Source organism: Heloderma suspectum, chromosome 2 (assembly GCF_057233095.1).
Source record: "Heloderma suspectum isolate Gila_16-S chromosome 2, 16-S_ref, whole genome shotgun sequence".
Taxonomy (NCBI): domain Eukaryota; kingdom Metazoa; phylum Chordata; class Lepidosauria; order Squamata; family Helodermatidae; genus Heloderma; species Heloderma suspectum.
Genome location: NC_139459.1, coordinates 1770197 through 1797769, shown reverse-complemented (window position 1 = coordinate 1797769; position 27573 = coordinate 1770197). Strand labels below are relative to the sequence as shown.

At 52.9% G+C, this 27573-nt stretch overlaps 1 protein-coding gene and 1 long non-coding RNA gene across 4 annotated transcripts in view; both read left to right on the top strand.

Annotated features, from left to right (window-relative positions):
• The window catches only part of LOC146351847 (uncharacterized), a 1244848-nt gene that overhangs the window by 951354 nt on the left and 265921 nt on the right, over nt 1-27573 (top strand). The gene's annotated exons all lie outside the window — the stretch shown is intronic.
• The window catches only part of LOC146351851 (phospholipid-transporting ATPase ID-like), an 81786-nt gene that overhangs the window by 14757 nt on the left and 39456 nt on the right, over nt 1-27573 (top strand). For 2 of the 3 annotated variants that reach the window (XM_084832728.1, XM_084832726.1), the window contains exons 1-8: nt 1313-1464; nt 8305-8363; nt 12319-12432; nt 13181-13279; nt 17479-17540; nt 18628-18700; nt 19806-19876; nt 20859-20941. In XM_084832728.1, coding sequence (XP_084688854.1) covers nt 1401-1464; nt 8305-8363; nt 12319-12432; nt 13181-13279; nt 17479-17540; nt 18628-18700; nt 19806-19876; nt 20859-20941 — 625 coding nt within the window. In that variant the 5' untranslated portion in view covers nt 1313-1400. Of the gene's footprint in view, nt 1-1312; nt 1465-8304; nt 8364-12318; nt 12433-13180; nt 13280-17478; nt 17541-18627; nt 18701-19805; nt 19877-20858; nt 20942-27573 lie in introns of those variants that run through there. The other variant, XM_084832727.1, reaches the window with a different exon arrangement.

Here is a 27573-nt window from a genome sequence, read left to right as displayed (position 1 = left end):
CTGCTTCAAGACGCAATAAGTTGGCAAAAGAAGAGCTTCCAAGGAAAGCCTGGAGATATTTGCTGATGCTCACAGATCCTGGCAGCGGGACTAAACAACCCACAGATCCCCATGAGGCCAGCTTCTGCTTTGCATTGGGCATGAAGACATCTTCTAGATCTCTTGCTGTGTTTAACCCGCTGTGCACGAGATCCGGATCGCCCCCTCCTGCTGTGAGTTTCACTTTTGAGCAAGCACCAAGGCAGCCTTGCCAGCGTGGCCACAAAAGTTACTACGCTGGAAAAAAGCGTTACTGTTTAACCCGCCTGTCCATGCTTACCTCTCCTCACCATGCTTGGCCCATCACTGACCTCGAAAGAAAAATCACACGCACCCAACTGAGCATGGGAAGCTGCTTCCTGTGGGGTCAGACCACCGGTTCATTTCGTTGATGCTGCTTGGCATTTGCTCTCAGAGACCCAAGGCCGATAAAGGTCTTTGCCAGCCCTGCCGCTACATGAGATCTTTTCAATGGAAGATGTTAGAGGCCTTCTACATGCCAAGCATGGGAGCCATGCCTTTCATGGGCCCAGGCAACTGGTCCCTCTAGGCCAGTTTTGTCTTCTCTGGCTGATAGCAGCTCCCTAGGGTCTCTGGCAGGGCTCTTCCTCAGCCCTGCTTCCTGAGGCGCATTGAGTGGAGGTGCCAGGGGCTGTACTTGGGCCTAATGTGAGCAAAACATGCTTTCTGCTACTGAGCTGTGGGCCTTCCTGTGTCAGCCCTCCTGCCCTGAGAGGGGGTGTCCTCTACCAAGAACATCCCAGGGAGGGGACTGTCGTGGTTCTGCTGCTGAACTGCTCTGGTTGGGAGGTTTCTTCTTTTGTCTCGCCTGCCATGTCCTCCTGCTGCTCCTCAGGAGATAGGGCACAATTGCTCCTGCTTGTCTTTCTGGGGGATATTCTAGGTAGAAGGCTATGCAGGAGAAATGGCTCCACATAATCCTGCTACCTCTATGTTCTTACCTTGCAGGCAGGTGGATCCTGGAGGCGGGGTGGAGGACAAGGGCGGCTGGCTTTCTGCGTAGATGGCAGAGTGGCATACAGAGGGTGGTAGGTAGTAACGCAGCAATAAATTGGCAGTGGGGACCTGCTTACACTTTCCAAGGTCTGGTGATAGTTAAAACTGGGCAGCAGCAGCAGCAGCGACTCATGCGGTAACAGCATGCTGAGTGAGTGAGTGAGTGAGTGAGTAACTCCTTCTGCTGCCCCCGTGTTCCTCTCCGCAGGGGTCCTCCTCTCCTCTGGCTCCTTAATCCGCAAGAGACACCTGCAAGCCCCACAGCCCCATGACATTCTGTGCCATGGCCGATTGCTCCACAGTGGGGTAGATTCTTCCCAAGGAGCAATCCGGATTCCGCCTTCATGAGTGAGAGACGTGTTCGTCGTCCATACTGGCGTTTTGACAGCGTGTTTCTTTGGGCTTCAGGTGGGAGAAAATAACAGCGTTTATTCTTAGCTAAAGTATTTATTTATTTTATTATTTATTTGTTACATTTATACCCTGCCTCTTTTTCTCCAAAGAGCCCAAGGTGGCCTACATAATCCTCCTTTCCATTTTATCCTCACAACAACCCCTTGAGATAGGTTTAGGTGGAGACTGGCCCAAAGCTGCCCAGAGAGCTTCATGGCCGAGTGAGGACTAGAACCCGGGTCTCCTGAGTCCCAGTCCAACACTCCAGCCACTACACCACACTGGCTCTCAAAAAGTAGATGACCAGTTCACTGGTTCAAAAACAAGACACCTTGCAAAGGCTGTGTGTGCTGCAGCTCAAGACAGCGGGGAGCACACGACCCAGGAAGGATGAAAGCTAACACACAAAAAGAAACCAAGGAAGGAGCCTGGAAGGTGCCTGCATGTTCTTTGTTTTAGTTAGCCAGTTTTTCATGTTTAAGAGTTACTTGAGAGACCTATGCTTGGTTGGAGAAGGTGCATCTCCAACCAAGAAACGAAATGGAACAAAAATCCTGCAATAGCTCTTTCACCAAGTTTCCTAAATGGCACAGGGGCTGTGGGAGTTGTAAGAATTGTCACTGTTTTTTTTTTATTTATTTAAATGTTGTTCCTGTTTTCCTACACCAAAGTGCATTCAAGGTGGCTTACCATGAAACAGAACACAGCATACAAAATCATAAACACAAAGCCAACCAAATAGTGGAGGAAAAACCACCGCAGATTTCCATGGATAAGGAAGGGATCTGCCCACTCAGCCTTCTCCATGTGGTGTTTGCAGCCTTTGACGGAAGCCCTGCGTTTCCCTGGCACCTCAGTCCAGTTGTCTGAGCACTGGGATACTGCTGTCCCCTGTGACAGAGGTGCCTGCAGTGGGAGAATTGTCTGGACCATGCATGGCCACTTAGCTGTTGTGGCACAGTCCTGGTGCCAAGGCCGTGCATGCGGTCTTGGGGAGCCCTAGCAGACACTTCATGATATCCCTTGCACTATTTAATCATTTATCCTTTTACTGAGAGTGGCCAGCCTGCCTGCCTTCACATAGTTGCCCTGCAGGAGCAGTCTGGGTTTCTGGGGGTGGACCCAGCCATTATCAGCTAGGCCAGGAATGGCTCCAAGGTTGCTGAAATCCTGTTACTTATCAGAAAGAAGGGGAAAGCCTGCAGCTAGGCCAGACCTTGCACTGTGTGGGAAGTGAGTGTGCTGGTTGTAGGATCGCAGAGGCTGCTGGGAACTGTGCAGAGTTAACTGGAGCTTCAGGATTGCCCCAGAGTCATGGCTTTGGACCCAGGGCTCAGCCATGAAACCGACAATATAATAAAGAAGAGCATAGCAAAACTATGTTTTTTCTCATGACCACAGCCAGCTCCACTGGTCTATGATTAGGCAGCAGGCATGTGTCTCGGTAGGAGGGTGCTATTTCCAGTCTACCATGACCCCTGCGCCTCTCTTTAGGAATTAAGCATTAAGAGTACTGCACCACAAAATGATAGTAGTAAAGTACTAATAAATTCACCCAGTGGTATCATAGAATAGTAGGGTTGGAAGAGGCCTACAAGGCCATCGAGTCCAATCCCCTGCTCAGTGCAGGAATCCAAGTCAGAGCATCCCTGACAGATGGCTGTCCAGCCTTGTCTTGAATGCCTCCAGTGTGGGAGAGCCCACCACCTCCCTAGGGAATTGGTCCTGTTGTCATACTGCTGTAACAGTCAGGACGCTTTTCCTGATGTTCAGCTGGAATCTGGCTTCCTGGAACTTGAGCCCATTCTTCCGTGTCCTGCACTCTGGGATGATCAAGAAGAGATCCTGGCCTTCCTCTCTGTGACAACCTTTCAAGGACTTGAAGAGCACTATCATATCTCCCCACAGTCTTCTCAAGGCTAAACATGCCCAGTTCTTTCAGTCTCTCTTCATAGGGCTTTGTTTCCAGGCCCCATATCATCTTTGTTGCCCTCCTCTGAACCCTCTCCAGTTTGTCTGCATCCTTCTTCAAGTGTGGTGCCCAGAACTGGACACAGTACTCCAGATGAGGCCTAACCAGTGCTGAGTAGAGGGGAACTAGTACTTCCCGGGATTTGGAAGCTATGCTTCTATGAATGCAGCCCAAAAGAGCATTGGCCTTTTTTGCAGCCACATCACATTGTTGGCTCATTGTTGGTACCCAAATGTGTTTGCTAAAGGGATCCTCCAGTAGAGTTCAGGAGCCACCTGCCATTCCCATTTGCCAGCTCCACCCTGGGCCTCTCCACAGGACTGGATCTAGGCCCAATTGACTTCCATCTGTTATGAACATATGAAGCCACCGAATGCAAGGGATGGATGAATCTGCCAGTTGCACTTTCTCCCACATTGGATTTTTCTTTTAAATCCAAAGGTATTTCCCTCCCAGATATGAAGAGCTATACGGTTTTTGTTAAATTCTTATAAAATAGATGAACTGGAACGAAATTCTCTCCCACCCCTTCTTTATGCTGAACCAGACCACTGGTCCAGCGCGCGTAGCACTGTCAGTTCTGTCGGCACCTCCCGCCCTCTGCCCGCCAAGCCACCTGAGGTCCTTTCAACTGGAGATGCTGGTGGGCTCGGGGCTGCACCTGAGCTATGGCCCTGCTGAGCTGTGCAGCCTGCAGGCCTCTCCCTGAGGCAGTGCATGTGCTGAAGGGGTAGAAGGTTGCTGGAGCACTCAGGGGCCCACAGCGACGAGCGTCTTGGGGCTTGATTTCTTCAGCTATTTCACATGGTTGTAAGCCAGCCTGAGAACTGTTCCTACAACTGAACAGGATAGGGCTCTTAAATAAATGCATTGTTCGATGTGTTAATTAGTGACACAATTCTCCCACAGATGTCTGTGCTATTTTGTGAAGCTCTATCATTTTTTAAATAACAATTTGCTTCTTTGGAGGCTACTTAACTGTTGCGGGAGCAAGCATCTTTTATAAACACAATTTTAAAGTCGCATCTGAACATTTGTGACCAAGAAGAGGGATCGCACAAGTGTCACCTGTGGAAGTACCAGGTGCAGGCTAAAATGCATGTGGGACACACCTCTCGAGATTGTGTGTATCAGAGCTCATAATTCTTTCTGGGGGCATCCTGACAACACACCCACAAAGCACTCAAGTGATCCCCCTCCCCCACTGGTGGTTTCAGGCACCAGGTAGAACATGAGCAAAAACGATGGTTTCTGACCCAAGCACAGGTGGTCTGCGAAGTAGCTGCGAAGAGCACAGCCTTGCGACAAGTGAGTCGAGTCAGTCAGCCCACCGCCACTGCTCTGGGCTGCCAGGGAGGCGCCTGGACGAGGCTTCTCGGCCTTGAGGACTACAGCCAATGGCTCTGGGAGCAGAAAAGAGGCCTCCCAGCCCCCTTGGCACTTAAGAGGCGGGACGGGGGGCACTCTAAGGGCTGCAGCAGGCACTGACATCTGCGGAGGAGCGCCACACCCCTGCCTTACCTGTGAGGGGTGTTCCCTGCTCGGGAGTGTGCTTGGGCTGAAGGCAGCAGCCCAGAAGGAGCCACAGCCGGGGTCAAAGCTGAAGGACCCCCACCCCCACGCGATCAGCATGGGGGCTTCTGTGCTTGGCAGGCTCACTCCAGCCGGGGGCAATTTTCTTGCTAAGGCTGCAGTCCTAAACACACTTACCAGTGAGTAAGCCTCACTAGACTTAGTGGGGGCTTACTTTTGAGAAAACATATTTAAGACTGTGTTGTAAAGCAGCAGGAGCAGGGCCCCAAATGCCAGGTGACCCCCTGGGATGGAGAGACATTCCACTCACTGCTGCCACCCATTTCCAGGAGTGGCTGCTTTCTGGCAGAGCCCTGCGGCTGTTGTCCTGTGGCCGCTCTCCCAGGGTGGGGAGGGGAGAGAAAGTGCTCTAGTTTCTGTGGCTGGAGCTGGGCCTGGAATCTTGTGTGCTTTCCATGGAATGAAATGTGAGGCTTGATTAGTCATCTTCTCCAGCAGCAGCAGTGCACAGAGATGTTTCTCTTTTTCACATTCTTATCCTGCTTGCCCTCCAAAGACATGAGAGTGGTGCCCATCCTGCCCACCCCCGGCCTTTGCGGGCTTCGGTGAGTTCCAGCCGGGTTTAAATCTGGGCTGTTGTGGTTGAAGTCTGTGAAGATCCATGGAATGCTCCTTTTGTCCACACTCAGAAGGGATCGAGAGGTTTCTTTCCTGCTCTCAGTCCTGCTGGCCATAGTCCCAAAGGGCTGGGAGGACTCATTCAGCTGCTTTTTTGCTGCAGCAGCTCTGGCCACACCAAGTGCATGATGGGGTGATTCATCACCAGGAGAGCAAATAGTGATTTGTCTCCATCTCTGCTACTCTCCAAGGAAGATGTACAAAGCTGCTGTCATGCCTGTCAGATAGTGACCATTCACATGTTGGGGTGTGTGTTGGGGTGGCGGGGAGGTCTGTCCCATGTGGCCTGCTGGAGTTGAGGGTGGGGAGGGGTGCAGGCAGGCTGGCAACACTTTGAAGCATGAACATCCTTGTCCTTGGCCAGGACAGGAGATAAGATGCTGGCTTTCTCAACAGCTTGATAGGAAGGCTTGAATCTGTGGCCAGAATAACCCATGCTGTGGGATATAGTGTGTGTGTGTGTGTGTGTGTGTGTGTGCGCAGGCATGCGGGGCTGGGGGCACTGCTGCTGGGGAATCCAGCTCCAGGCTTCTCTCCTTACATCCGCAGGGGCGGGGGGGGGGAGCTCAGGGACCTCCGCATGTAGCCAATCCCAGGTGGATGGCAGCAGGGGTGTTTGGTGCATCCCCTCTTGCATCCTCCCTGGGGCACGCATGCAGCCTGGAATAAACTGGGAGAGTTCGGGCCAGTGCGGATGTGGGGAGGGATACCCAGTGCACCTTTCAGCCCCATCATGTCTTGGTTATCACAAGGACCTTGATTTCCTCGCCATTTCTGCCCCAGATTATCACCTTTGCTGCTCCTTCATCAGCTGCCCACCTTCACCTTTGTCCCAGCCAGCAAACCTCAATTGCTCAGCCCCTCAAGCAGCTGGGACTTGATCAAACCGTCACTTTGCATGCTGATGGCACCAGGTCAATGGTTCATACAATCAGGAGAGTAACAGACTTTCTGGATTCGAACCATCTCTCTAGTCATGATTTTACCCAGGGGTTACAGGCGGGGCTCAAGCATCTTTCGGGGGGACCAGGGCAAACTTGTAAGGGCCCCCCCTCCTGCACACACTGCGTGATCCCATCCCATAAATACAATCTCATGAGTCATGAAAGAAAAGTTTCTATTTTAATTTCAACATTACATTTTCTGCATTTCTGACATTACACCATGGCCCATGCAGGCCTTTCTAGCCTGCCCCCATATTTTGGATCTGTAAACCCTTCAAGCAGCCTCCACTGTCCCCGGGGTCCATCTCCCTGGTTATGATGGTTCTCGTCCCTCTCGCTACCAGTCCCCGCCACCTGCTCCTGCCTGGGCACAAGGAACTCTGGGACTGGTCGTTCTTGAGGGAGCGTGTCCCAGAGGGAAGCCCAGAGCCCTCTGCCTCCCGGGCTGGAACTCCCATCTTAGCTGCACCAACATCTCTTCTAAAGAAGAGCCTGGGGCTTGGGGGGGGCAGCAACCCCCTGTTCTGTTGCTTGCGGTGCTCTGATGCTGCTTCAGTTTGGCTCCAGCAGTAATACCCTCAAACATGATCGGCAGTTCAGCTTTAATCGCCCCGTCCCACCTCTTCCCTGAAATAGGGCTGCAGCCGAGGCCGGGCCGCTGTGGTCTTCCCGGCCTGGTAAACAGGGCTGGCCCAAGGCATGTGGCTGCCTGAGGCAAAGAACAAGAGGGCGCCCCCCCTTCCATGTCCAGCTGCCGACTGGACTGGCGGTCGAATCCTGCTGCAGCCCTGTGGATGGGCCAGTGTCCCCCGCTGCACCTGAAGGCAGCAGCCCAGCTTGGGGGCGCCAGGCCCACAGCCCTCTCCACCAACACCTTTCTGCCACCTCCCAGCATCTGCTGCCGGAGGCGACTGCCTCCCTCTGCCCGAGGGTTGGGCTGGCTCTGCTGGTACAGTGTGCCCTTCCCCACCCCCACTCCAAAGGCATGGGCCCTGCTTGCAGGAGACGCCTTTCTCCTAGCGCTTTGGGTGGGGGGCTGGGGCTGGGGCTACCATTCCTGGCACTTAGGCCAGAATCTGCTGCTTCTGGGGGAAGACAGTGAGAGTCCTCTATTCCTCTTCAGCTTGTGCTTCTCTTGCAACTGTAAAACCCAGCAATCCCCCTCCCAATCATTTGGGGCACCTTTTTCTCCCCAGCCCCCTTGGCCTCTCCCTCTACTGAGATGAGCCCCTTTGCCCCAGGCTCCAGCCTGCCAGAAGACCAAAGATGTGCACCTTGCGAGGAGACACTGCAGGAGGGAGAGGCTGAAGATGGGATGGCTGCCCTCCACCCACCCACCCACCTCTTGTGCCCAAGCAGGCAGACAAAGGCTCTGGGGTGACTTGGTCTGGTGGTGGTGCAGCTAGGGCTGCACCACAGACACTCGACCAACCCTGCCGCAAACACGCCGCTGCCAGCACCAGGGCTGACGGGCAGGCTGGGGCCCTCCAGGGCTGATGCTGCTGGCCACAGCATCTTCTCCTTTTGAAAACATGTTCTAGCTGGGGGGGGGGGGTGCCCCGTGCCTGCCTGCCTGCCTGCCTGCCTGCCTCCTTGTCCTTGTCCGTTTAATGTGTCTATCTGCCTGTCTGTGCATCTTGCCATCTCCCTGCGGCCTCTGCCAAGCGGGTACTGCCAGCCCAGGGGCTCTTTGGCCATCTCTGATTCATGCTCTGTTCTTCTCTGTAGAGGAAGAGAGACACCTCCGAGCCAACGACCGCGGCTTCAACTTGCAATTCGATTACGCTGTAAGTAACAAGCACCTGCTCATTACTAAGGCCAAGTAGACCTGCCTCAGAGGGGCTCAAAAATAATAACAAAACATAAATAAAGGAAGAAACATGACCATAAAAGGAATAAAGACAGCACCCGACCCAAAAGAACCTGCATCAGCAACAGCTTATGTGCCAAAGTCCTGCTGGAATCAAACCATTTTTGCCTGCCGGTAGGACAGCAAAATGGAGCCAACCTGGCTTCCCTTGGCAGGGAGTTCTGGAGCCTGGGAGTGGCAACTGAAAAGGCTCTGGGTTGGTCGCATGATCGCAGCGGGGCCGAGAGAGGGCCCCCCGCAAAAGCCCTTAAAACCCAGGCAGGCTCATGGCAAAATGCTGTCTTTCCAGTAGCCCCGGCTTCTGGTCCTGAATGTAGACAGTTCTCTTTTGGCAGGGATCAGACAGTGGCTGTGCCAGCCTTCCCCTTCAGATCCGTTGGGCTACAGCTCCCATCGTCCCCACCCACCATGGCCAGTGATGGAAGTCCAACACATCCAGAGGGCACCAGGCTGGTGAGGTCTGGTCTAGGGTGCGGGGCTCGGTGCCTGTGCTGCCCCACGGACACTGGTACTTCTGGCTCTGGGGCCCCATGACATCTGGGGTAGCTCCCTCCTGACCCTCAGAAGTGGCCTCGCCCCAGTCCGCCGCCCCCTGTCCACTCTCACAGTGTCTGTTCCTAAAGACCTGGATGCCGCTTCCCACAGTTGTGCCCCGGAATCGTGAACCAAGCCCGGCCACGTGAGCCGTTTGCGTTGATTACCTGGAGCGAGAGAGTCGGAGATCAGGCTGACGGTCCTGCAACGTGCGCCTCTGGAGCGAGGCCTCCCCGCCTGCCCCCTTTGAGGCAGCTGCCAGGGGTTTCACGCTCAACGCAATGAACCCCGGAAGCGAGCTGGTTGCCTGGCAGAGAGTCTCCCGCCTGCAGCCCGCTTTTGCGCCAGGCAGGGAACCATGCTGGAAGGGCCAGAGCCCACGCAGAGGGTGAGGCCATGGTGGGGTTTCGGGGATGGGCTGCTTTTCACGTGGCAAGTCCCAAGAGCGTGCCTGCTGGCCTGCTGGCCTTGCCTCGAGCTTGTCCCCTGCTCTCCCCAAAGCAGCAGCGCCCCCCCCCCCCCCGCGCTCTCGTTTCCAGGCTCTTCACATGGGACAATCTGGTCGTGAAGCCGGCTCCTGATGTGTCTGGCCCGGGGTCAGCTCTGCTTGCGGAATACACCCGGGCAACAGGCCCCGCCGTGCTTCTCAGCACGATGAGCTGGTCCTCTCGGCTCACGCCAGCGCACAGCAGCCTGTCGCCTGGACACAGTCCCTCACACCCACGTTGCTCGCTGTCTTCCTGGAGCCAGCACCCGGCCGGCCGCTTCCCAGCGGAAGAAGTCAGGTGCTGTCCCCAGGAGGGCAAGTCCATGCCCGCCCTGGCCACTGCCTGGCCCTCCCTCCTGAGCCCTAGCAGGGAGGCCAGCAGCTGGCTCGCAGGCACCGCTGACATGGCCCCCTCCCTGCTGTTTATGCTGGAGGTGATGGGGTGCCTTCCCTTGTGGTTCACCCATGCAGCTCAGCAACAGCTGGGCAGGCAGTCTTCTGGCAGGGGGGTGCTCTCTGCCGGGGGATGTGTCTGTTGCAGCTTCACAAAGAGGCAGCAGTCCCCCTGAGAGCATCATGCTCGGTGCAACACGGAGGGTGTTCCATGGTGCTTCCTGAGCAACTTTGACCGAACGTTCATCGGCACCCCGAGAACCTCCTCCTCTTCTCTGTGCCACAGGGAGGCCGGTCAGCCTCCTGAACACTTCAGAAACAAGGCCTGGGCGCACTGCAGTGCTGTGTTTGCAGCATGTCCGCTCCGTTGATTGATCTAGTCATGACCGACTCCTGGCGGTGGCGGCTGCAGCAGGCGCAAGCGGGTCTCTGGAGGCAGCCCCAGAAACCTGGAAAGCCTGCTTGCAACCCGAGCAGCCAAGGGAGAAGGCAAGAATGTGACTGCGACGGAGGCCCCATTTCAGTGGCGCTCACCACGCATTTGGAAGCACTTGCAGTGTGACCTCTCTGTTCAGTTGCACACCCATGAATTGTGGCGAGCACAAATTGGGCATCCTTGCTCCTGACTGCTTATCTGGGAACTCATCCAGACGCTTTGTAGAACAAGCACATGAGCTTATCCTTCCAGTGGTGCTCAGTTCTTCTGAGTACGGCTTCTTGTGGGAGCAGAGCACCTCGCCTTGACTCACCAGGTCCTCCCAGAGACATGTTTTCTAGCCCAGGGCATCCTGGGCTGTCCCTGAGGTTTGTGAGGAATCTCGCTCACCTGATGCTGGTAGTATGGATGGGTAAGAGGTTGAATGCAACTTCTGGATCAGGAGCTTTGGGTACACACCTGTGTGGAAAGCAGAGGCATCACACTGAACTGCTTTCCCGGAGGCCACCACTGGAAAAGCTGATGCCAGAAGGACCGCGAGAGGGGATGCAGATTCGCTCCTGGGGAAAAACGTTCCCTCCCAAGTGGGGAGATTCTGTTTGCACTTGCACAGTACCAAGAACCTTGGGGCAGGGAGAGGTCTCTTTCCCCCATGATTAGCAGGACATTAGATACTCCTAAATGTCCCCAACCCCTTTGAGCCCCCAAGGCCTCCCACTCGCCTCCTTGACAGACAGGGCAATGTGGTGCGTGGAAGCTGGGCATGGTGTGGCATGGTGTGCTCCCCTTGCCAGTCCCCACACCCTCCTCCACTGCCGGGGGCGCAGCTGGCAGCTCGGGCTTGTGGGGCTGAGCCAGTCTTATGACTGGCCTCCTGGATTTCCAGAAGCCCCAAAGGCCTTTCTCTCTGCTTTGTGCCGGCGCATTGTTCTGGGGCGTGAGACCTGGGGGTGCCAATGAGCCTGCTTTCTCCTGGTGGGAGAAAGCAGGTCTGGGCTGCAGGGTCCTCAAGCCACAGCTGGAGCACTCAAGGCCTGTGCCAGGGGTGGACCCCCGCAGCAGGGCCCTTGGAGCAAGGCTTGGCAGAGAAGTGCTTGGAGGCCCTTTATGGGAAGGCCGGCCTGCCTCGTCCCCTGGCATGCGTGATGCCCCGTTCGGTATCGCAGCACAAAGCTTTGCGGGCTCGTTCGTCCTGTGAAGGACAGTTAAGCGCTTGTCTTCCGGAGGCAAGAGCGGCTTTGTTGTTTTGGCCTGCTTGCACTTTAAGATCATCAGCAGAGGCCCTTCTCACTTGCCCACCTTTGAGGGCAGTTAGGTGGGCGAGTACACGAAAGTGGCCCCACACCTCTGGAATGGGCTGCTGTCGGGGGATCGCCAGGCCCATGGTTGCAGGCTTTTAGGAAGGCCCTGAAGACCTGCCTGCTTGCTTTGGCCCTCCCTGGCCCTGATTTCCAGGACAGTTCTGCTCCGTAGCTGCAATTACGTTGTAGGTTTGCTGAAGTTTTATTTATTGCTGGTGTTTTTTATTTTATGACTGTTTTGCTGCCTTATTATTATATTAGTATTTTATTATTATTTTAATGTTGCAAGCCATATTGGGAGGGCTTTTGCCCTGAAAGGCAGCCTAGAAACAAACAAACAAACAAATATAATTGTGCCAAAGGACAGGAAAGGGGCCTTCTCAAAATCTTTATCCAGGACTGGAGAGAAGCGACAGGCAATCCGGTTCCCTGCTTGCTTCTCCTTGGTGTGGTGCAGAACCCTGCTCAGCTCCGGGCACCGCTGCTGCCCTTTTTCCACTTGTGCTGCCATCCCCCTCACCCCAGCTTGAGGCTCTCTTCCATGCACACACTGGGGTCAGGCTGCGCTGTTGTTGGGGCAGGGAGCAGGAGATTGGCTAGCAAAGAAATGGCATCCGGAAGCCAGGGTTGCTGCCAGTGGTACACAATGGATGTGGCGGGAACTGGGCTGCGGGGCAGTTCCATTTCCTGTCTCTATGCTGCTTTCTTTGTCTTTCCACAGAAAAACTCAATTAAAACGTCCAAGTACAACTTCTTCACCTTCCTGCCTCTCAACTTATTCGAGCAGTTCCAGCGGTTTGCCAATGCCTACTTCCTCTTCCTGCTCATCTTGCAGGTGGGCGCATGACAGCTAGTGGCGCAGCAGCACTTCCACCCTTCTGCGCCTGGCCCCACGTTCCAGGAGCAGCACGAGGCCCCCGGAGGTCATGCACAGGGCATCGTCCAGCAGTCTCATGACCTGCCTGTGGGGCATCCCCATTCTCATAGCCCCCGACCTTTGAGAAGCTGGTAAAAGAGTGAGGAGGACCTCTCTTGTGTGGCAGAGCTCTTGGTGTGGCGTAGACACGTCTTGCATGGGCAGCGATGGTGTGGTGGGCCTCGGGCGTGGTTCTTGCTGCTGCGCTGCAGCCCCTTCAACATAGCGGGACACCCTGGGCATCACTCGCTGCTGTTGGTTTGCTAGCTGGGGGTGTGTCCACATGAAGCAACCGGACGAATTGATCGTGGGGTGTACAATCCCCGAGAACTTTAAAAAGAAAAGCTTGGTGTGAGAAAAACACACCTGCACGCAGGAGCAAAGAAAGGCAGCGGGAGACGCTGGCGGTGCGAGCGGAGCTAGTCACTCCAAGCAGTGGTGCCCAGACGTGCCCCATATCCCAAGGGATACGATATGTTGGTGCATATCTGTCACAGGCACCGTGACACATTTTGAATGCTTGCAGCCCTTGTGCTGTGCCAGTGCAGCTGAACCGGGGGAGGGGGACAGGAGTGGGGTGAGAGGGGGGAAGCGGGCTGACCCTTTTCACAACTCTGCAGATCCTTCTGGGAGACATCTGTAATGCTTGTTCTTTCCCCCCTTGCAGCTCATCCCTGCAATTTCTTCCCTATCCTTGTCCACCACAGTGGCACCCCTGGTCTTGGTACTGGTGGTGTCTGCAGCAAAGGATGCCATTGACGATGTTGTAAGTAAGACAACATGCAATGTAAATACACAACATGCATGTGCATGCTTCCCTGTCAGAGCTTGCCCAGTGACTGATTAACACGGACCAAAACCAGGCACCCCCTTAAACACAACGGCCAGCTTCCTTTTCATAAAATGGGCCTCTGACCATTGGCTCTGTTGGAGGGTGCCTGGCAGTGACATGACCAATTTGCCCCACTGTGCAAATGGTCAGGTCAGGGTAGAATGGGATCCAAAGACAATGGACTGTTCTGACAACCATAGTCCCTGTGCAGTGGAAAGAGTTCACTGTGGATCTTCTAAGAGGTCCAAGTGGGTCTCACTGCACAGTGATTGCAAAGGTCACCACATCATGGATAAAAAATGATCCATGGTCACCTGGAGCCATTTAACAGCTATCTCTGGCAGGAAAACATCCACCTGCCAGTCTGTGTTGTGGCTCATAGATGTTAGCCGAAATACTGAATAAAGCAGACTAAATAGAGAAAATGAAGGGCTTGGCAAACTTTACTGAGCCATACACAGACAGTCCCCCAGCTAAGCAGCCAGAAGTGCAAAACAGCAGAGCAAATCAGGCCAGGCTTCTAGTGGAATGAAACCATTACTACTGCAGAACATACTGAACATGCTAGTCTTTTTATACACAAAGTCCCAGGCTAAAAAGGAAACTTATTTGGCTCTCCCTGGCTACCTGTTATACTGAATGCAACTAACTAGTTGTGCTTTGTTATTATTTACCTTGCTCTTATTTGTTGTCTGTTTAAATTGTTTAATTGCTCTCATTTCAAATTGTATGCTCAAGAGGCAGGATATAAATAGTTTAAATGAAAGGAAGCAAGGGCGGTACCCACAGAGAGCTATGCTAAATCCGGGTGGGTCAGGTTCATGCATTCTTGGCTGGATGCTTGAGCACAACGGGGGTGTCCTGTAACGTGCCTGCAGGGGTGTGTGGGAAGCCAGTTTTGCAGACCACAAAGCTTGCATGAGTCCCAAACCACCTTGCAGACTGATGTGGACCCTGGAGCAATCTTCCTCAATCCCCCAGAGAGTGGTCATTGAAGCCGTGGCTGCTGCAGGGTTCCACAGGCAGCTGCTGGCAAGGCAGGGGCTTCTCAGTGCATCAGCTGGCTGTCAGAGGTTGCCTTGTGCCATGGTTATGAGAGCATCCTTCCCAGGCTCTGGGCACACAGGGATGGTTCCTTCTTTCCAGGACAACCTGTTCCCAGCCTTCCCCATTTTTTAAATCCCAAAGCAACGCAGGCTGTGGTTTGGGGGCAGGGAAGAGATATTTTGGAAGCTTTTGAATATTTTTTTTTAAAGGGGGGGCATTTATTTATTTATTTATAATATTTTTTGGCTGCCTTTCAGGGCAGAAGCCCTCCCAAGGCGGCTCACAGCAATAAAATACATAAAAACAGTTAAAATATTAAAAGTGATAAACACATAAAAACAATAAAAGCCAACAGTAAAACCAACGCCAGTGTTAACAGCAGTAGCAGCAAAAATAGCAGTCATATCACGAGAAGGCCAAGGTAAAACAATACATTTCAGGGCCTTCTTAAAGGTCTGCAATGACAGACAGAGCATGAAAGACCTCCAATGGCAGCTTATTCCAAAGGTGTGGGGCACTGCAGAGAAGGCCCTCTCGTGTGTGATCACTCATGAGTGGGCAAATGAGAAGGGCCTCTCTTTCTGATCTTAAAGTGCAGGCAGGCTGATATGGGTGAAGGCAGCCCTTCAAGTAACTTGGTCCCAAACCGTTTAAGGCTTCAGAGGTCAAAACCAGCACTTTGAATTGGGCTCAGGAACGCACCGGTAACCAGTGCGGCTGGCGCAGCATAGGTGTTATGCAATTGAATCGCCTCACCCCCACCAATCCCTGGGCAGCCACACTGTGCACAAGCTGGAGTTTCTGAACCGTCTTCAAAGGCAGCCCCACATATAGCGCATTACAGTAGTCCAGCCTGGACGTGACTAGTGCGTGGATAACTGAGGCAGGGTCCATCCTCTGCAGATAGGGCCACAGTTGGTGAACCAGCCTAAGCTGGTAAAAAGCGCTCCTGGACACGGCAGCCACCTGGGCTTCCCCAGTTAGCTCAGAGTCCAGGAGGACTCCCAGACTGCGCACTTGGCCTTTCAGGGGGAGTGCAACCCCATCTAAGACCAGTTGTAAACCTCCATCCGAAGTAGTTGGTTTCCCAACCCACAGTACCGCCGTCTTGTCTGGATTAAGTGTGAGCTTGTTCACCCTCATCCATCCCAAAATAGCCTCCAGACACTGGTTCAAGAGTTCCACAGCCTCCCTGGGATGTGCAGATGGAAACGAGAGGCAGAGCTGAGTATCATCCACATACTGATGACATTTCAGCCCAGACCTCCTGATAACTTCCCCCAGCAGTTTCATGTGGATGTTAAAAAGCATGGGGGACAAAATAGAACCTTGTGGCCACGGGGTGGAACTGAAGTCTCCCAGCACCACCTTCTGAGACCGCTCCTCCAGAAAGGACCGGAACCACTTTAAACCTGTGCCTCCCAAGCCCAATCCAGATAAACAATCCAGAAGGGTACTATGATCGATGGTATCAAAAGCTGCTGAGAGGTCCAGAAGAACCAACAGGGTTGCACTCCCCCCATCCATTCCCCAGTGTAAGTCATCATCCAGGGTGAGCAAGGCAGTTTCCATCCCATAAGCAGACCTGAAACCTGATTGGAACGGATCTAAATAATCAGTTTCATCCAAAACGGCTTGGAGTTGTGAGGCCACCACACGCTCCAGCACCTTGCCCAAGAATGGCAAATTTGACACAGGGCGGTAATTATCTGCAACCATAGGATCTAAATTTGGTTTCTCTGGCAAGGGCCTTACCACAGCTTCTTTCAAAGCTGCGGGGGCCTCGCCGTCCCTCAAGGAGGCATTTACCACCTCAGAGGTCCAGATATCCAGCCCAGCTCTGGCGGATTTCACAAGCCAAGATGGGCAAGGATCTAAAGGGCAAGTAGTAGGCCCCAGTCCTCCAAGCAGTTTGCCCAGGTTGCACAAGCCGAAAGGTATCCATAACATGACTAGATGGTGCACCAGCCCCAGCCATATCTGTCAAAACAATGGCATCCAAGTCAGCACGAATACGAGCGATTTTATCTGCATAGTGTCTGGCAAATTGTTCACAGCGGGCCTTTGAGGGTTCGAGTTCTTGTGTTCCAAGGCCTACGCCCAAGAGGCCTTCAACCACACGAAAGAGCTCCGCTGGACGACACTGAGCAGATGCAATGGTGGCGGAGAAGGAGGATTGCTTTGCCGCCATCACCGCCACAGAATGAGATTGCAAGGGGATTCTTACCTGTGTCCGATCGTATTCATTCCGAGTCTTCTGCCATTCGCACTTCGTTTCATTGCCCTCGGCTCCTCAGAATACCAAGGAGCTGACACAGTTCTACAGCTAGGTCGAGGACGTTTGGGAGCGATCATAGCAATAGCCCAGGTCATCTCCTCATTCCATGTGGCGACCAGGACCTCGGCAGGACTGCCGGCTAAGCCTGCAGGAAAATTCCCAAGAGACCTCAAAAATCCATCTGGATTCATCAGTCTCCAGGGGCAGACCATCAGATTTGGTCCCCCAGCCCTGTGGAGGTTACAGGTGGTCTGAAGGTCAAAACTGTTCAGATGATGATCTGTCCATGCCAAAGAGTTGCTACTGGCTACTGCAGATCATTTTCTCCCAATCCAGCCCAGAAAACCAGGTCCAAAGTGTGTCCTGCCACATGTGTTGGGCAAGATATTATTTGAGACAGGCCCATGGTTGACACAGCGGCCATGAAATCCTGAGCCGCTCCTGACAAAGTAGCCTCGGCATGAATATTAAAGTCCCCCCACAACCATAAGCTTTCGGGTCCTCAACAATTATTGCTCGCCCTGGCATCCCCTGAGGGTCGGCGCAGTGTTTCCCAATATGGGGAGTTACACTGGGGTTAGGTGTTGGGGAGAACTTCCTATGGTGTGAGAGTTCAGTGCTCATGTCCAGCTGCCTTAGAGAGGTTGTGGAATCTTCTTCCTCTCCTCCCTGAGGTTTTTCCAAAGAGTATTAGGCGGACACTCTTTTTGAGGGGCTCTGTGCAAAGGACGTTCCGCCGGAGGGGGGAGGGGGGTGTCCCAAGAGGCTCCATCCCATTGTGTCACTCGGTCGATTCCATGTTTTCCAGAATCGACATGCAAATGACAAGCAAGTCAACAACCGTCCTGTCAAGGTGCTGGTCAGTGGAAGGTGAGCAGGACTCTCCTCCCTCCTCAGAGTCTGCTTTCCAGATGGTATGTCCGGCACTAAAGCCAAAGGAGGCCAGCTGGCTCCTGCAGAGTAGCCTTTGGAGAGCCCCCCCCAGCCCATAACAAACAGGGACTGGGGACAGGGCCTGTGTCCATGAGCAGCTGGAAGTGTGTTGGGGGCTGGCCCTGATCTTGCCTGTCCTTGCCCCGGCTCCAGCAGGCCTGCCCACAGCAGCTAAGACATTGCAGGCCTGAGCCCCCCGCCCACAGGTCCAGGCTGCCAGCTCCTCTGCTTGTAGGGAGCAGGCTTCCCTTGACGCAAAGCAGGGCGTTGCCTTGGGCAGCCCCATGGGAGTTGCATGAGGTGTGCAGCGGACCTGCCCATGCTGGCATCCTGGGTGATGGAGGTCTAGAGAGTATTCCATGACCGTTCAGGGGGCTCCTGTGGCTGTGGGGTGCTTCACTCCCTTTCCCCAGCCAGAGGATTCCGAGGGCAGGGCAGGCAAGTCCAGATCACAGAGCCCACCTGAAGCACGGGGGGAGGAGTAGGGCTGCCAGTGGAGCCAGCCTTCCACTTGCTGGAGTGTCTGTCCAGCATCTCAGTTGCAAAGCCGTCGGGACCCCGTGATCGGCTGCTAGCTGTTGAAATCAGGGCTGGGGAACCTCCTCAAAGTGCTGGCTGAGTGTGCAGCCAGCTTCTCTCCACAGTCGGGGAAGGCGAGGGGGAGTCAAGTGGGCTGAGCCACAGCCTTGCAGCCCACTCCCCTTGGCCGTGGCACCGTTGTTCCTGTATCCTCTCCTTCTCGGAGGGGGAAGGGCTTTGTGGAGGGGCCTCACCTAAGGCCCTGCAGGCTGGAGGGGATGGCCTGGCCAGCTAGGTCAGTGCATGCATACATACAGTCCGTGCATACATGCGTCACACGTGCAAACACTGTGGGGTGGGCCTGGCTTTGCAACTGACGTGACAGACAGCCATAAAGCAGTCCACTCTGCACCTAAGCGCACCTTCCCCCTGGAAAGCTGACAGCCCTGCCCTGCCCCAGCCCTGGCTGCTGCCTGTGCCTGTGTCAAGTGTGACTTTCTTCCAGCTTGAAGGAGGACCGGTGGCTGAACGTTCAAGTTGGGGACATCATCAAGTTGGAGAACAATAACTTTGTGACGGTGAGTGATCCTGGCCAGCCCGGGGGCCCTCTCAGGTGGCCCAGTCTTCTCTTTGGGGGCTCAGCAGCAGAGTGGGTGGCCTTGCCAGGGCCTTTGCAGTGGCCAGAAATATAGCCATTCTCGAAGTCAAGTCAGCCTTGACAAAAGAGTGGTCAAATGTGTGGAGATTTCTGAAAGTGCTCCAAATAGGGAAGATTAGAAGTGGATATTCTTAGAAAAAAGCGAAGCAAAACAACGGGCATGATGACAATGGGAGGAAGGATTGGAGAAAACCTGTGTCCATTTGCCTTACTTTTACATTGTTTAATAATTTCATATCAAAAGTGTTGACATTCCCTGCCTGTTCTAATTTACTGAAGCAATTCACAGTACACCTCATAGGAACCCAGGAAGATTCCTTGTACCGGGTCAGATAGTGTGTCCATCCAGCCCAGTATTATCTACTCTCTCCAGGGCTTCAGGGTCTTTCCCACCTCCTGCTACCTGAGATCCTGTAACTGCTGATGCTGGAGCCCCCACCCCCCTGCCCCGGATCCAGCAAGGGAGGTTGGCAGGCATAAGGAGGCTTCTGTGTGCACAGTCAGCCCCACCTGCAGTCTGCATGACCATGCTCGGCTGGGCCTGACTGGCCTGGCGGGGGGCCTCTAGATGCACCCGGGGGTGCACATCCCCATCAAGACCATTCATGCACAAGTGATAGGTGGCTCTTTTACTTAATGTATTTTATTTATTTGCTTATTTCATTTCTGTCCTGCCCAATAGCCAAAGCTCTCTGGGCGGTTCACACAGTTAAAACCATAAAATGCAACGTGATAAAATACAATATAAAAGCTTAAGACTGCAGTATAAAATAAAAATAATAACCAAACCAATCACAGTGTAAAGATTTAAAATACAGGAGCAAATTTAAAACAGCAGAAACAGAAAGCACTCACGCCATGCTACTAAAGCTGACACGCGTGTGGTTTGGCTGCGTGCGCCACCGGGGCCTTTCACGGGGGAGGAAGTGGGTCTGAAGCGATGGCTGGGTGGAGGGCAGCGGTGCCTTCCTCTGCTCTGCCCTGGCAGTGGATCACTCGTGTCTCCTGCCGTTCGTCCCGCCCAGGCCGACGTGCTCTTGCTGTCGAGCAGTGAGCCCCACAGCCTGACGTACATTGAGACCGTGGAGCTGGATGGGTGAGTGCTGGAGCTCCACAGAGCATCTGCTGATGGAAGGACAGCCACCGCAAAGACGCCAGTGGCAAAAATGGTGGCGGCTGAGAAGACCTGAGCTCGGTGCTGGCGTGCTGTTTAGTTAATGAGAACTGGACTTGGCAGGTTTGGTGTCACCACATATATGAGCAAGAGGAGCGACTAGAGTGAGCCAGAGTTGTTCTCTGGATGGGTGCAAGCTGGACGGGCCGAAAGTGTCATGGCACAAAGCAAACCGAAACTCCAAAGAATTCCTTCTTTCTGACAACGTATAAACCATTGGTGCCAGTGGAGTTTCCCCCTCTTTTTTAGTCTCCATGGGGGTGGGGGAAGCGTGTGCCCTAGCCCTGACTTGCTTCCATAGAAGTGTGCTTAGCACTGAAATCAGTGGGACACGAGTGTGCAAGCAAACGTTTTCCCACTGATGTCGGTGAAGCCTTGGCACACCCAGCTTTCTCCATTTCATGCCCCATAAGAGCTGTTCAGCCTGGAAAGATCTGCCAAAGAAGGTTGGGGTTGTCTCTTTCCTTGGAGGTTCAGAAGAAAAGGTTGAATGGACGAAAGTCATAGATGATTTGGGGTTAGGGGTAGGGGTATGGTAGCCTGCCTTAGAGTAGCACACATGTATTTATTTACGAAGTTGCTAACCCACCTTCCAAAGCACAGTGCAGACATGAACCGGGCCCATCCCGCTCTTTGGTCCTGCGTGCTCTTGCTGAGATGGTGCCATGCTGCTTCTCCTTAAAGCCCGGGGAGCTCCTGGCCCAGCACCCCAACCCAGCAGAAGGTGCAATCGCAGCCACGGAGCTGCTGGCACAGAGCAGTGCCTCGTGCTGGCAACCTGCATCGCAAAGAGAAGGGCGCAGCTGGCCATGGAAGAAGCCCTCCCGCGAGCTGCAGGAATAGCGAGGTGTCGACTCAGTGCTGTGACTTGCGCTTTTGAGTCTCATCCAGTTTGTTCTTTCAGGGAAACCAACCTGAAGGTGAAACAGGCTCTGACAGTCACAGCAGAGATGGGAGAGGATCTGCAGGCACTGAGCAGCTTTGATGGTGAGTAGGGAGGGAGGAGCTGGGCAGCCCAAGCAGACTCCTTTCCCTCCCTGCAGCTGCTGCCGCTGCTGCTGCAGACCCCGTTCCCTGCACTGGAAGGGAGCGTGGCAGGCGGTTGGTGGCAGGAGCTGTGCTGAGGAAAGAGGGGCTTCCTTCAGTGCAGCCTGCGGAGGGGGGCTGCCCGGATCCCACAGAGCCTCGGCATTCTTTTACACACGTGCGGCAGCCCCGCTGGTAGCGAAGAGCCTGCCAGTTGCCACATCGCAGCGGCGTCCTCATCCCGCTCGCAGCCTCCAGTGGTTTTTGAAACTCTCCAGGCCTCAACTGTAGTGAAAATGGAGTGGTGTGCTTGAGGCGGTCCTGGCTGGTGGCTTTGATTCCCCAGCTTTCACCTGTATGTCCTCACCTCTTCTCAAGCTGCTCTGCACCCCTCTTTGTCTTCTGATCTTGTCCACGCATTTCCCCTGCAATTCATCAGGCACTGGGCTTTTGCAAAACCATGAACAGCGAGATTTCCGAGAAGGCAGGCGCTATTTTGAGAGTGCTGCGATTCCGAGGGGAGGGAACTGGCGCTTGGCATCTCCTTCTGAGCTTCCATCCCTGGACATGAGGACAGCCACTGGGGGCGTTGCCACTGGCTGTGCTGATCTTCCAGGACTGGGGATCTCAGGGCCAAACAGGAGGAGAGAGAGTTCCTCTTGCAGCTTGCTGTGTCCTGCAGGGCCAAAGTAGCTAGGATGAGGCAGGAAGGCCCTTCTCCTGGGCAGCTTATCCCAGGACAGTGCTCCTTCACTAGGCAAGGCCTTCCACGTGAGTCTGATGGGGGTGCAGCAAGACCAAGTGCCATCTGGCATTCACAGGTATGGTGCCTGGGAACATGGAGGTTCCGCTCAGTCCCCATGACTAGCAGCCGTTGATAGGCCTCTCCGCGTCCTCCTCCACAAGTTCCTCTCACACCCCTTCACAACCATCACCAGCTCTTGTGGCAGGAACTCCGTAACTTAGCTGTGCACATTATGTGAAGAAGAACTTCTACAGTCCATCCCGAATCTTCTGCCAGTCCATTTGATCAGGTCTCCCTGAGCAATACAATGCCGAGAGAGGAAGGCCGACTTCTGCCTGTTGGCAAGAGTGGCCCTTTCCCAGCCCCGGGGGAATCAGGCGGCACTGGCCGAATGGCCGCTTGGCCTGCAGTGGCTCCCGGCTCCGGCTCCAGGCTCTTCACGTTGAGAGGGTTTAGGGCAGCAGGGCTGGAAAAGAGCCTCGGCAGGGTGGAGTAGGCAGGGCTTGGGCAGGAAGGGCTGGCGCACTGACTCCATCTCAGGCAGCTTCCGGCGTCTGAGAAACGCCCTCCTGGGCAGCTCCCTCTCAGGAGCCTCCTAGAGGGACGCTGAAGTCTTTGCTTTGCGTTTTAAAGCACCCGTCATTCGGACAAATCTTCTAAAAAAGAATCCTTGATGGGCCTTTGCACCAGTCGGGGGGGGGTCCCCCCTTGTGGTGCTTTGGGCAACTGTGAAGTGATTCTCTGATTTATATTTGATCATAAGAACATAAGAAGAGCCCTGATGCTGGGTCAGACCCAGGGTCCATCCAGTCCAGCATTCCGTTCACACAGTGGCCAACCAGCTGTTGACCAAGAACTCACAAGCAGGACATGAGTGCAACAGCATCCTCCCGCCCACGTTCCCCAGCAACTGGTGTACATAGGCTCGCCGCCTTTGGTACTGGAGGTGGCACACAGTAGCCATTGATAGCCTTCTCCTCCAGGAATTTGTCTAACTCCCTTTCAAAGCCACCCAGATTGGTGGCCATCACTACATCCTGTGGTAGCGAATTCTGTAGTTGAACTCTGCACTGTGTGAAGACGTCCTTTTATCTGTCCTGAATTGCCCACCAAGCAGCTTCATAGGATGACCCCACTGGGTTCTAGTATTATGAGAGAGGGAGAAAAATGTCTCCCTATCCACATTCTCCACACCAGGCATAGTTTTTTACACCTCTGTCATGTCTCCCTTTACTTGCCTTTTTCCCAAGCAAAACAATCCCAGCTGCTGTAACCTTCCCTCATAGGGGAGAGGCTCCAGCCCCTTGATCATTTTAGTTGCCCTTTTCTGCACCTTTTCCAGTTCTACAATATTCTACAATGTGGTTGTACCATAGATTTGTATAAAGGCAGTATGATATTGGCAGTTTTATTCTCAGTTTCTTTTCCAATTATGCCTAATGTAGTTTGCCTTTTTTACCGCGGCTGCACACTGTAATTGGGATTTTTTGCCCCAATGTGCATCACTCTACAATAGCTTCCATTGAACCACATTGTTAATTGATGCCCATTTTTCCAGCTTGGAGAGATGGTTTTGGAGCTCCTTGCAATCCCTTTTTGTTTTAACCACCCTAAATAATTTGGTGTCATTGGCAAACTTGGCCACTTCACTGCTCACTCCTAATTCCAGATATTTATTAACAAGTTGAAAAACATGGGTCCCAGTACAGATCCCTGTGGGACCCCACTGTTGGAAGGGTTAGTAGGGTTGGAAGGGGCCTACAAGGCCATCAAGTCCAACCCCCTGCTCAATGTAGGAATCCAAGTCAGAGCATCCCTGACAAATGGCTGTCCAGCCTCGTCTTGAAGGCCTCCAGTGTGGGAGAGCCCACCACCTCCCCAGGTAATTGGTTCCATTGTTGTATTGCTCTTACAGTCAGGACGCTTTTCCTGATGTTCAGCTGGAATCTGGCTTCCTGTCACTTGAGCCCATGATTCCGTGTCCTGCACTCTGGGAGGACTGAGAAGAGATCCTGGCCTTCTTCTCTGTGACAACCTTTCAAGTACTTGAAGAGAGCTATCCTATCTCCCCTCAGTCTTCTCTTCTCAAGGCTAAACATGCCCAGTTCTTTCAGTCTCTCTTCATAGGGCTTTGTTTCCAGTCCTCTGATCATCTTTGTTGCCCTCCTCTGAACCCTCTCCAGTTTGTCTGCATCCTTCTTAAAGTGTGGTGCCCAGAACTGGACACAGTACTCCAGATGAGGCCTAACCAGTGCTGAGTAGAGAACTAGTACTTCCCGGGATTTGGAAGCTATGCTTCTATGAATGTAGCCCAAAAGAGCATTGGCCTTTTTTGCAGCCACATCACATTGTTGGCTCATAGTCAGCTTGTGATCGACAACAATTCCAAGATCCTTCTCGCTTGTAGTGTGGTTGAGCCACGTATCCCCCATCTTGTAACTGTGCATTTGGTTTCTTTTTCCTAGGTGCAGAACTTGGCATTTGTCCCTATTCAATGTCATTCTGTTGTTTTCTGCCCAGCGCTCCAGTCTATCCAGATCACTTTGAATTTTGTTTCTGTCTTCCAGGGTATTAGCTATCCCACCCAATTTGGTGTCACCTGCAAATGTGATCAGCATTCCCTGCACCTCCTCCTCCAAGTCATGAATACAAATATGGAAGAGCACTGGGCCCAGGACTGAGCCCTGCGGTACCCCACTCGTTACCTCTCCCCAGATGGAGAAGGTCCCATTGACAAGCACTCTTTGAGTCCGATTGTGTAGCCAACTGTGGATCCACCGGATCGTTGTTTCCTCTAGCCCACTTTGAGCTCGTTTGCTCATCAGGATATCAGGGGCACTTTCTCGAAAGCTTTGCTGAAGTCGAGGTATATGATGTGTACAGCATTCCCACGGTCCATAAGGGAGGTTACTTGATTAAAAAATGAGATCAGAACATGGGAAGAAAGGTGCTGTTGCCCTCTTGCCCTGTTTGTGGGCTTCCCATTGGCACATCTGGTTGGCCACCATGGCAACAGAATGCTGGACTAGGTGGACCTTGGTCTGATCAAGCCAGCTGTTCTTATGTTCTTAATTGCATTGGCCCTTAGCTGTTACCATCCATATCCTTAGCACTGCAGTATTTCTGGTGTGAATTCAGGCAGTTCTTTGGCAGCATTTTCAGAGCTGCTGGTATTTCCTGTCCAGTTTTGCAAGCCTCTGCTGGTGGCAAGAGGCTGAACAAGAGTGACTGCCCCACATGTCACCCAGTCTCATGGGGATGGTGTCAGGCCTGTCCCCAAGATGAGGTGCACCTTTCTCTCTCTCGTGCTCTCTAGCTAGAACAACTGGCATTTGCGCCGATGTGACTCTCTCTTTGCCCAGATACTTTGATCAGCATTGCCTGTACCTCCTCCTCCAAGTCATTAATAAAAATGTTGAAGAGCACTGGGCCCAGGACTGAGCCCTGCGGTACCCCACTCGTTACCTCTCCCCTGTTGGAGAAGGTCCCATTGATAAGCACTCTTTGAGTCCGATTCTGTAGCCAACTGTGGATCCACCGGATCATTGTTTCATCTAGCCCACTTTGAGCTCGTTTGCTCATCAGGATATCACGGGGCAGTTTGTCGAAAGCTTTGCTGAAGGTGAGGTATATGATGTCTACAGCATTCCCACGGTCTACAAGGGAGGTGACTTGATCCAAAAATGAGATCAGATTTGTCTGACAGGACTTGTTTTTGACAAATCCATGTTGGCTTCGAGTAATCATGGCATTGTTGTCAAGGTGCTTCCAGATTCCTTTATCATCTGCTCCAGAATTTTCCCAGGGATTGATGTCAGACTGACCGGTCTGTAGTTCCCAGGTTCCTCCTTTTTACCCTTTTTGAAGAGAGGGACAACGTTAGCCCTCCTCCAGTCATCTGGCACTTCCCCCGTCCTCCATGATTTCTCAAAGAGAATAGACAGCGGTTCTGAGAGTTCTTCTGCCAGTTCCTTTATGACTCTAGGATGCAGTTCATCTGGCCCTGGAGATTTGAACTCATTCAAAGTAATGAGGTGTTCCTCGACCATATGCCTGTCGATCTCAAGCTGCAATCCTGCCCCTTCAGCTTGTACTTCACCTTTGCCAGGGGGGTCATAGACCCTCGTTTGGAAGAAGACTGAGCCAAAGTAGCAATTGAGCACCTCTGCCTTTTCTTTGTCGTCTGTTATCGTTTTGCCATCCTTATTTAATAGCTGAACCACCATTTCTTTCCTCTGCCTTTTACTATGCACGTAGCTGAAGAAAGCCTTTTTGTTGTTTTTAGCATCCCTTGCTAACCTCAGCTCATTCTCAGCTTTAGCCTTCCTGACGCCATCCCTGCGATTCTGTGCTATCTGCCTGTACTCTTCCTTCGTTACTTGGCCTTCTTTCCACTTCCTCTATGTGTCCTTTTTTGTTTTCAGGTCATCCCTAAGCTTTTTGTGAAGCAACATTGGCTGCTTCTGTTGTCTTCCACCTTTTCTTCTTGTTGGAATTGTTTGTGATTGTGCCTTGAGAATTTCCTTTTTTAAAAACTCCCACCCATCTTGGACTCCTTTTCTCGTTAGCGTCGCTTGCCATGGGACCTTACTGATCATTGTTCCGAGTTTATTAAAATCAGCTTTCCTAAAATCCAGGGTACGCGTTTGACTACACTCAGCTTTTGCTTCCCTTAGAACCAAGAACTCAAGTGCAACATGGTCGCTTTCCCCCAGAGTTCCTGTAACTGCTACTTTGTCCACTAAGTCATCTCTGTTGGTTAAGATCAAGTCAAGGATAGCCAATCCTCTAGTTCCTTCCTCTACTTTCCCAACAAATACCGGGGAAATTGAAGTCCCCCATTACTACTACATCATGCTTCCTTAAAACATTGGCTATTTGCTTTTCAAAAGTTTCATCCTTGTCTTCTCCTTGATTGGGTGGCTGGTAGTAGACTCCGACCACCAGGTTCCTTTTATTCTTTGCTCCATTTATTTCAACCCAGATGCTCTCGATGGGGCTACCAAGCTCCTCCTCCTGTATTTCTGTGCAGAGATATGTATTTTTCACATACAGTGCAACCCCATTGGGATTGGGAGAATTTGCCATGTATCCCTCCTCTCTGCTTTCTGCTCTTTAACCAGTTACTGATCCACAGGAGGACCTCTCCTCTTATTCCGTGACTGCTGAGTTTGTGTAGGAGACTTTGGTTGATCAGTTGCTGGGGAGTCTGCTTTGATGCAAGCCTTTGTAGAAGCAACATTTTTTCTGACGCCTGAAAATAAACAATGGGAGGGAAGTTGGACCACTTGTAATGCGGCTGATAGTGTAAGAAGTGGTTCTGACTGACTGTTTTTACTCAGGGAAGCAGAGAGAAAGCAATATTCTGGGGCTGGTTTCCTCCTGGGCATTTAACTCTTTAAGGCAACCTGGCTGCCAGAAGCAACCAGGGAGCTCAAATAAGATCTTGATCTTAGATGAGACTGGTGTGGTGTTGTGTCTGCTGCTGCAGGGATCATATAGGGCTGTGTCAGAAGAAGTCCAGTTATCCCCCCAGCCGTTTTAATTCTTTTTTCTTGCTCTTGGGCAATATAATCAGTCACCCAGGAAATGCAATCAAACATGCAAATAGCCTGAATGGATTCAAGGGAGTTTGATCTGACTCTGGACTGTGGAGAAGTTTTTTAAAGCCTCTCTTTTTTCTCCTTGTCTTTGGAGGAGAGCTTTTACCTCCATGCCTGGGCCTGGTTTTTTCATTTGCCCTGGGAAGGGCCCTTTGCACTGGCCAGGAAGGCAAGGAAGCAGTGAATGCAGTCAAGTGAGAACAGTGCTGGATGAAGAGCTGGGTTCAGCTTCCACTTCAGCCAGA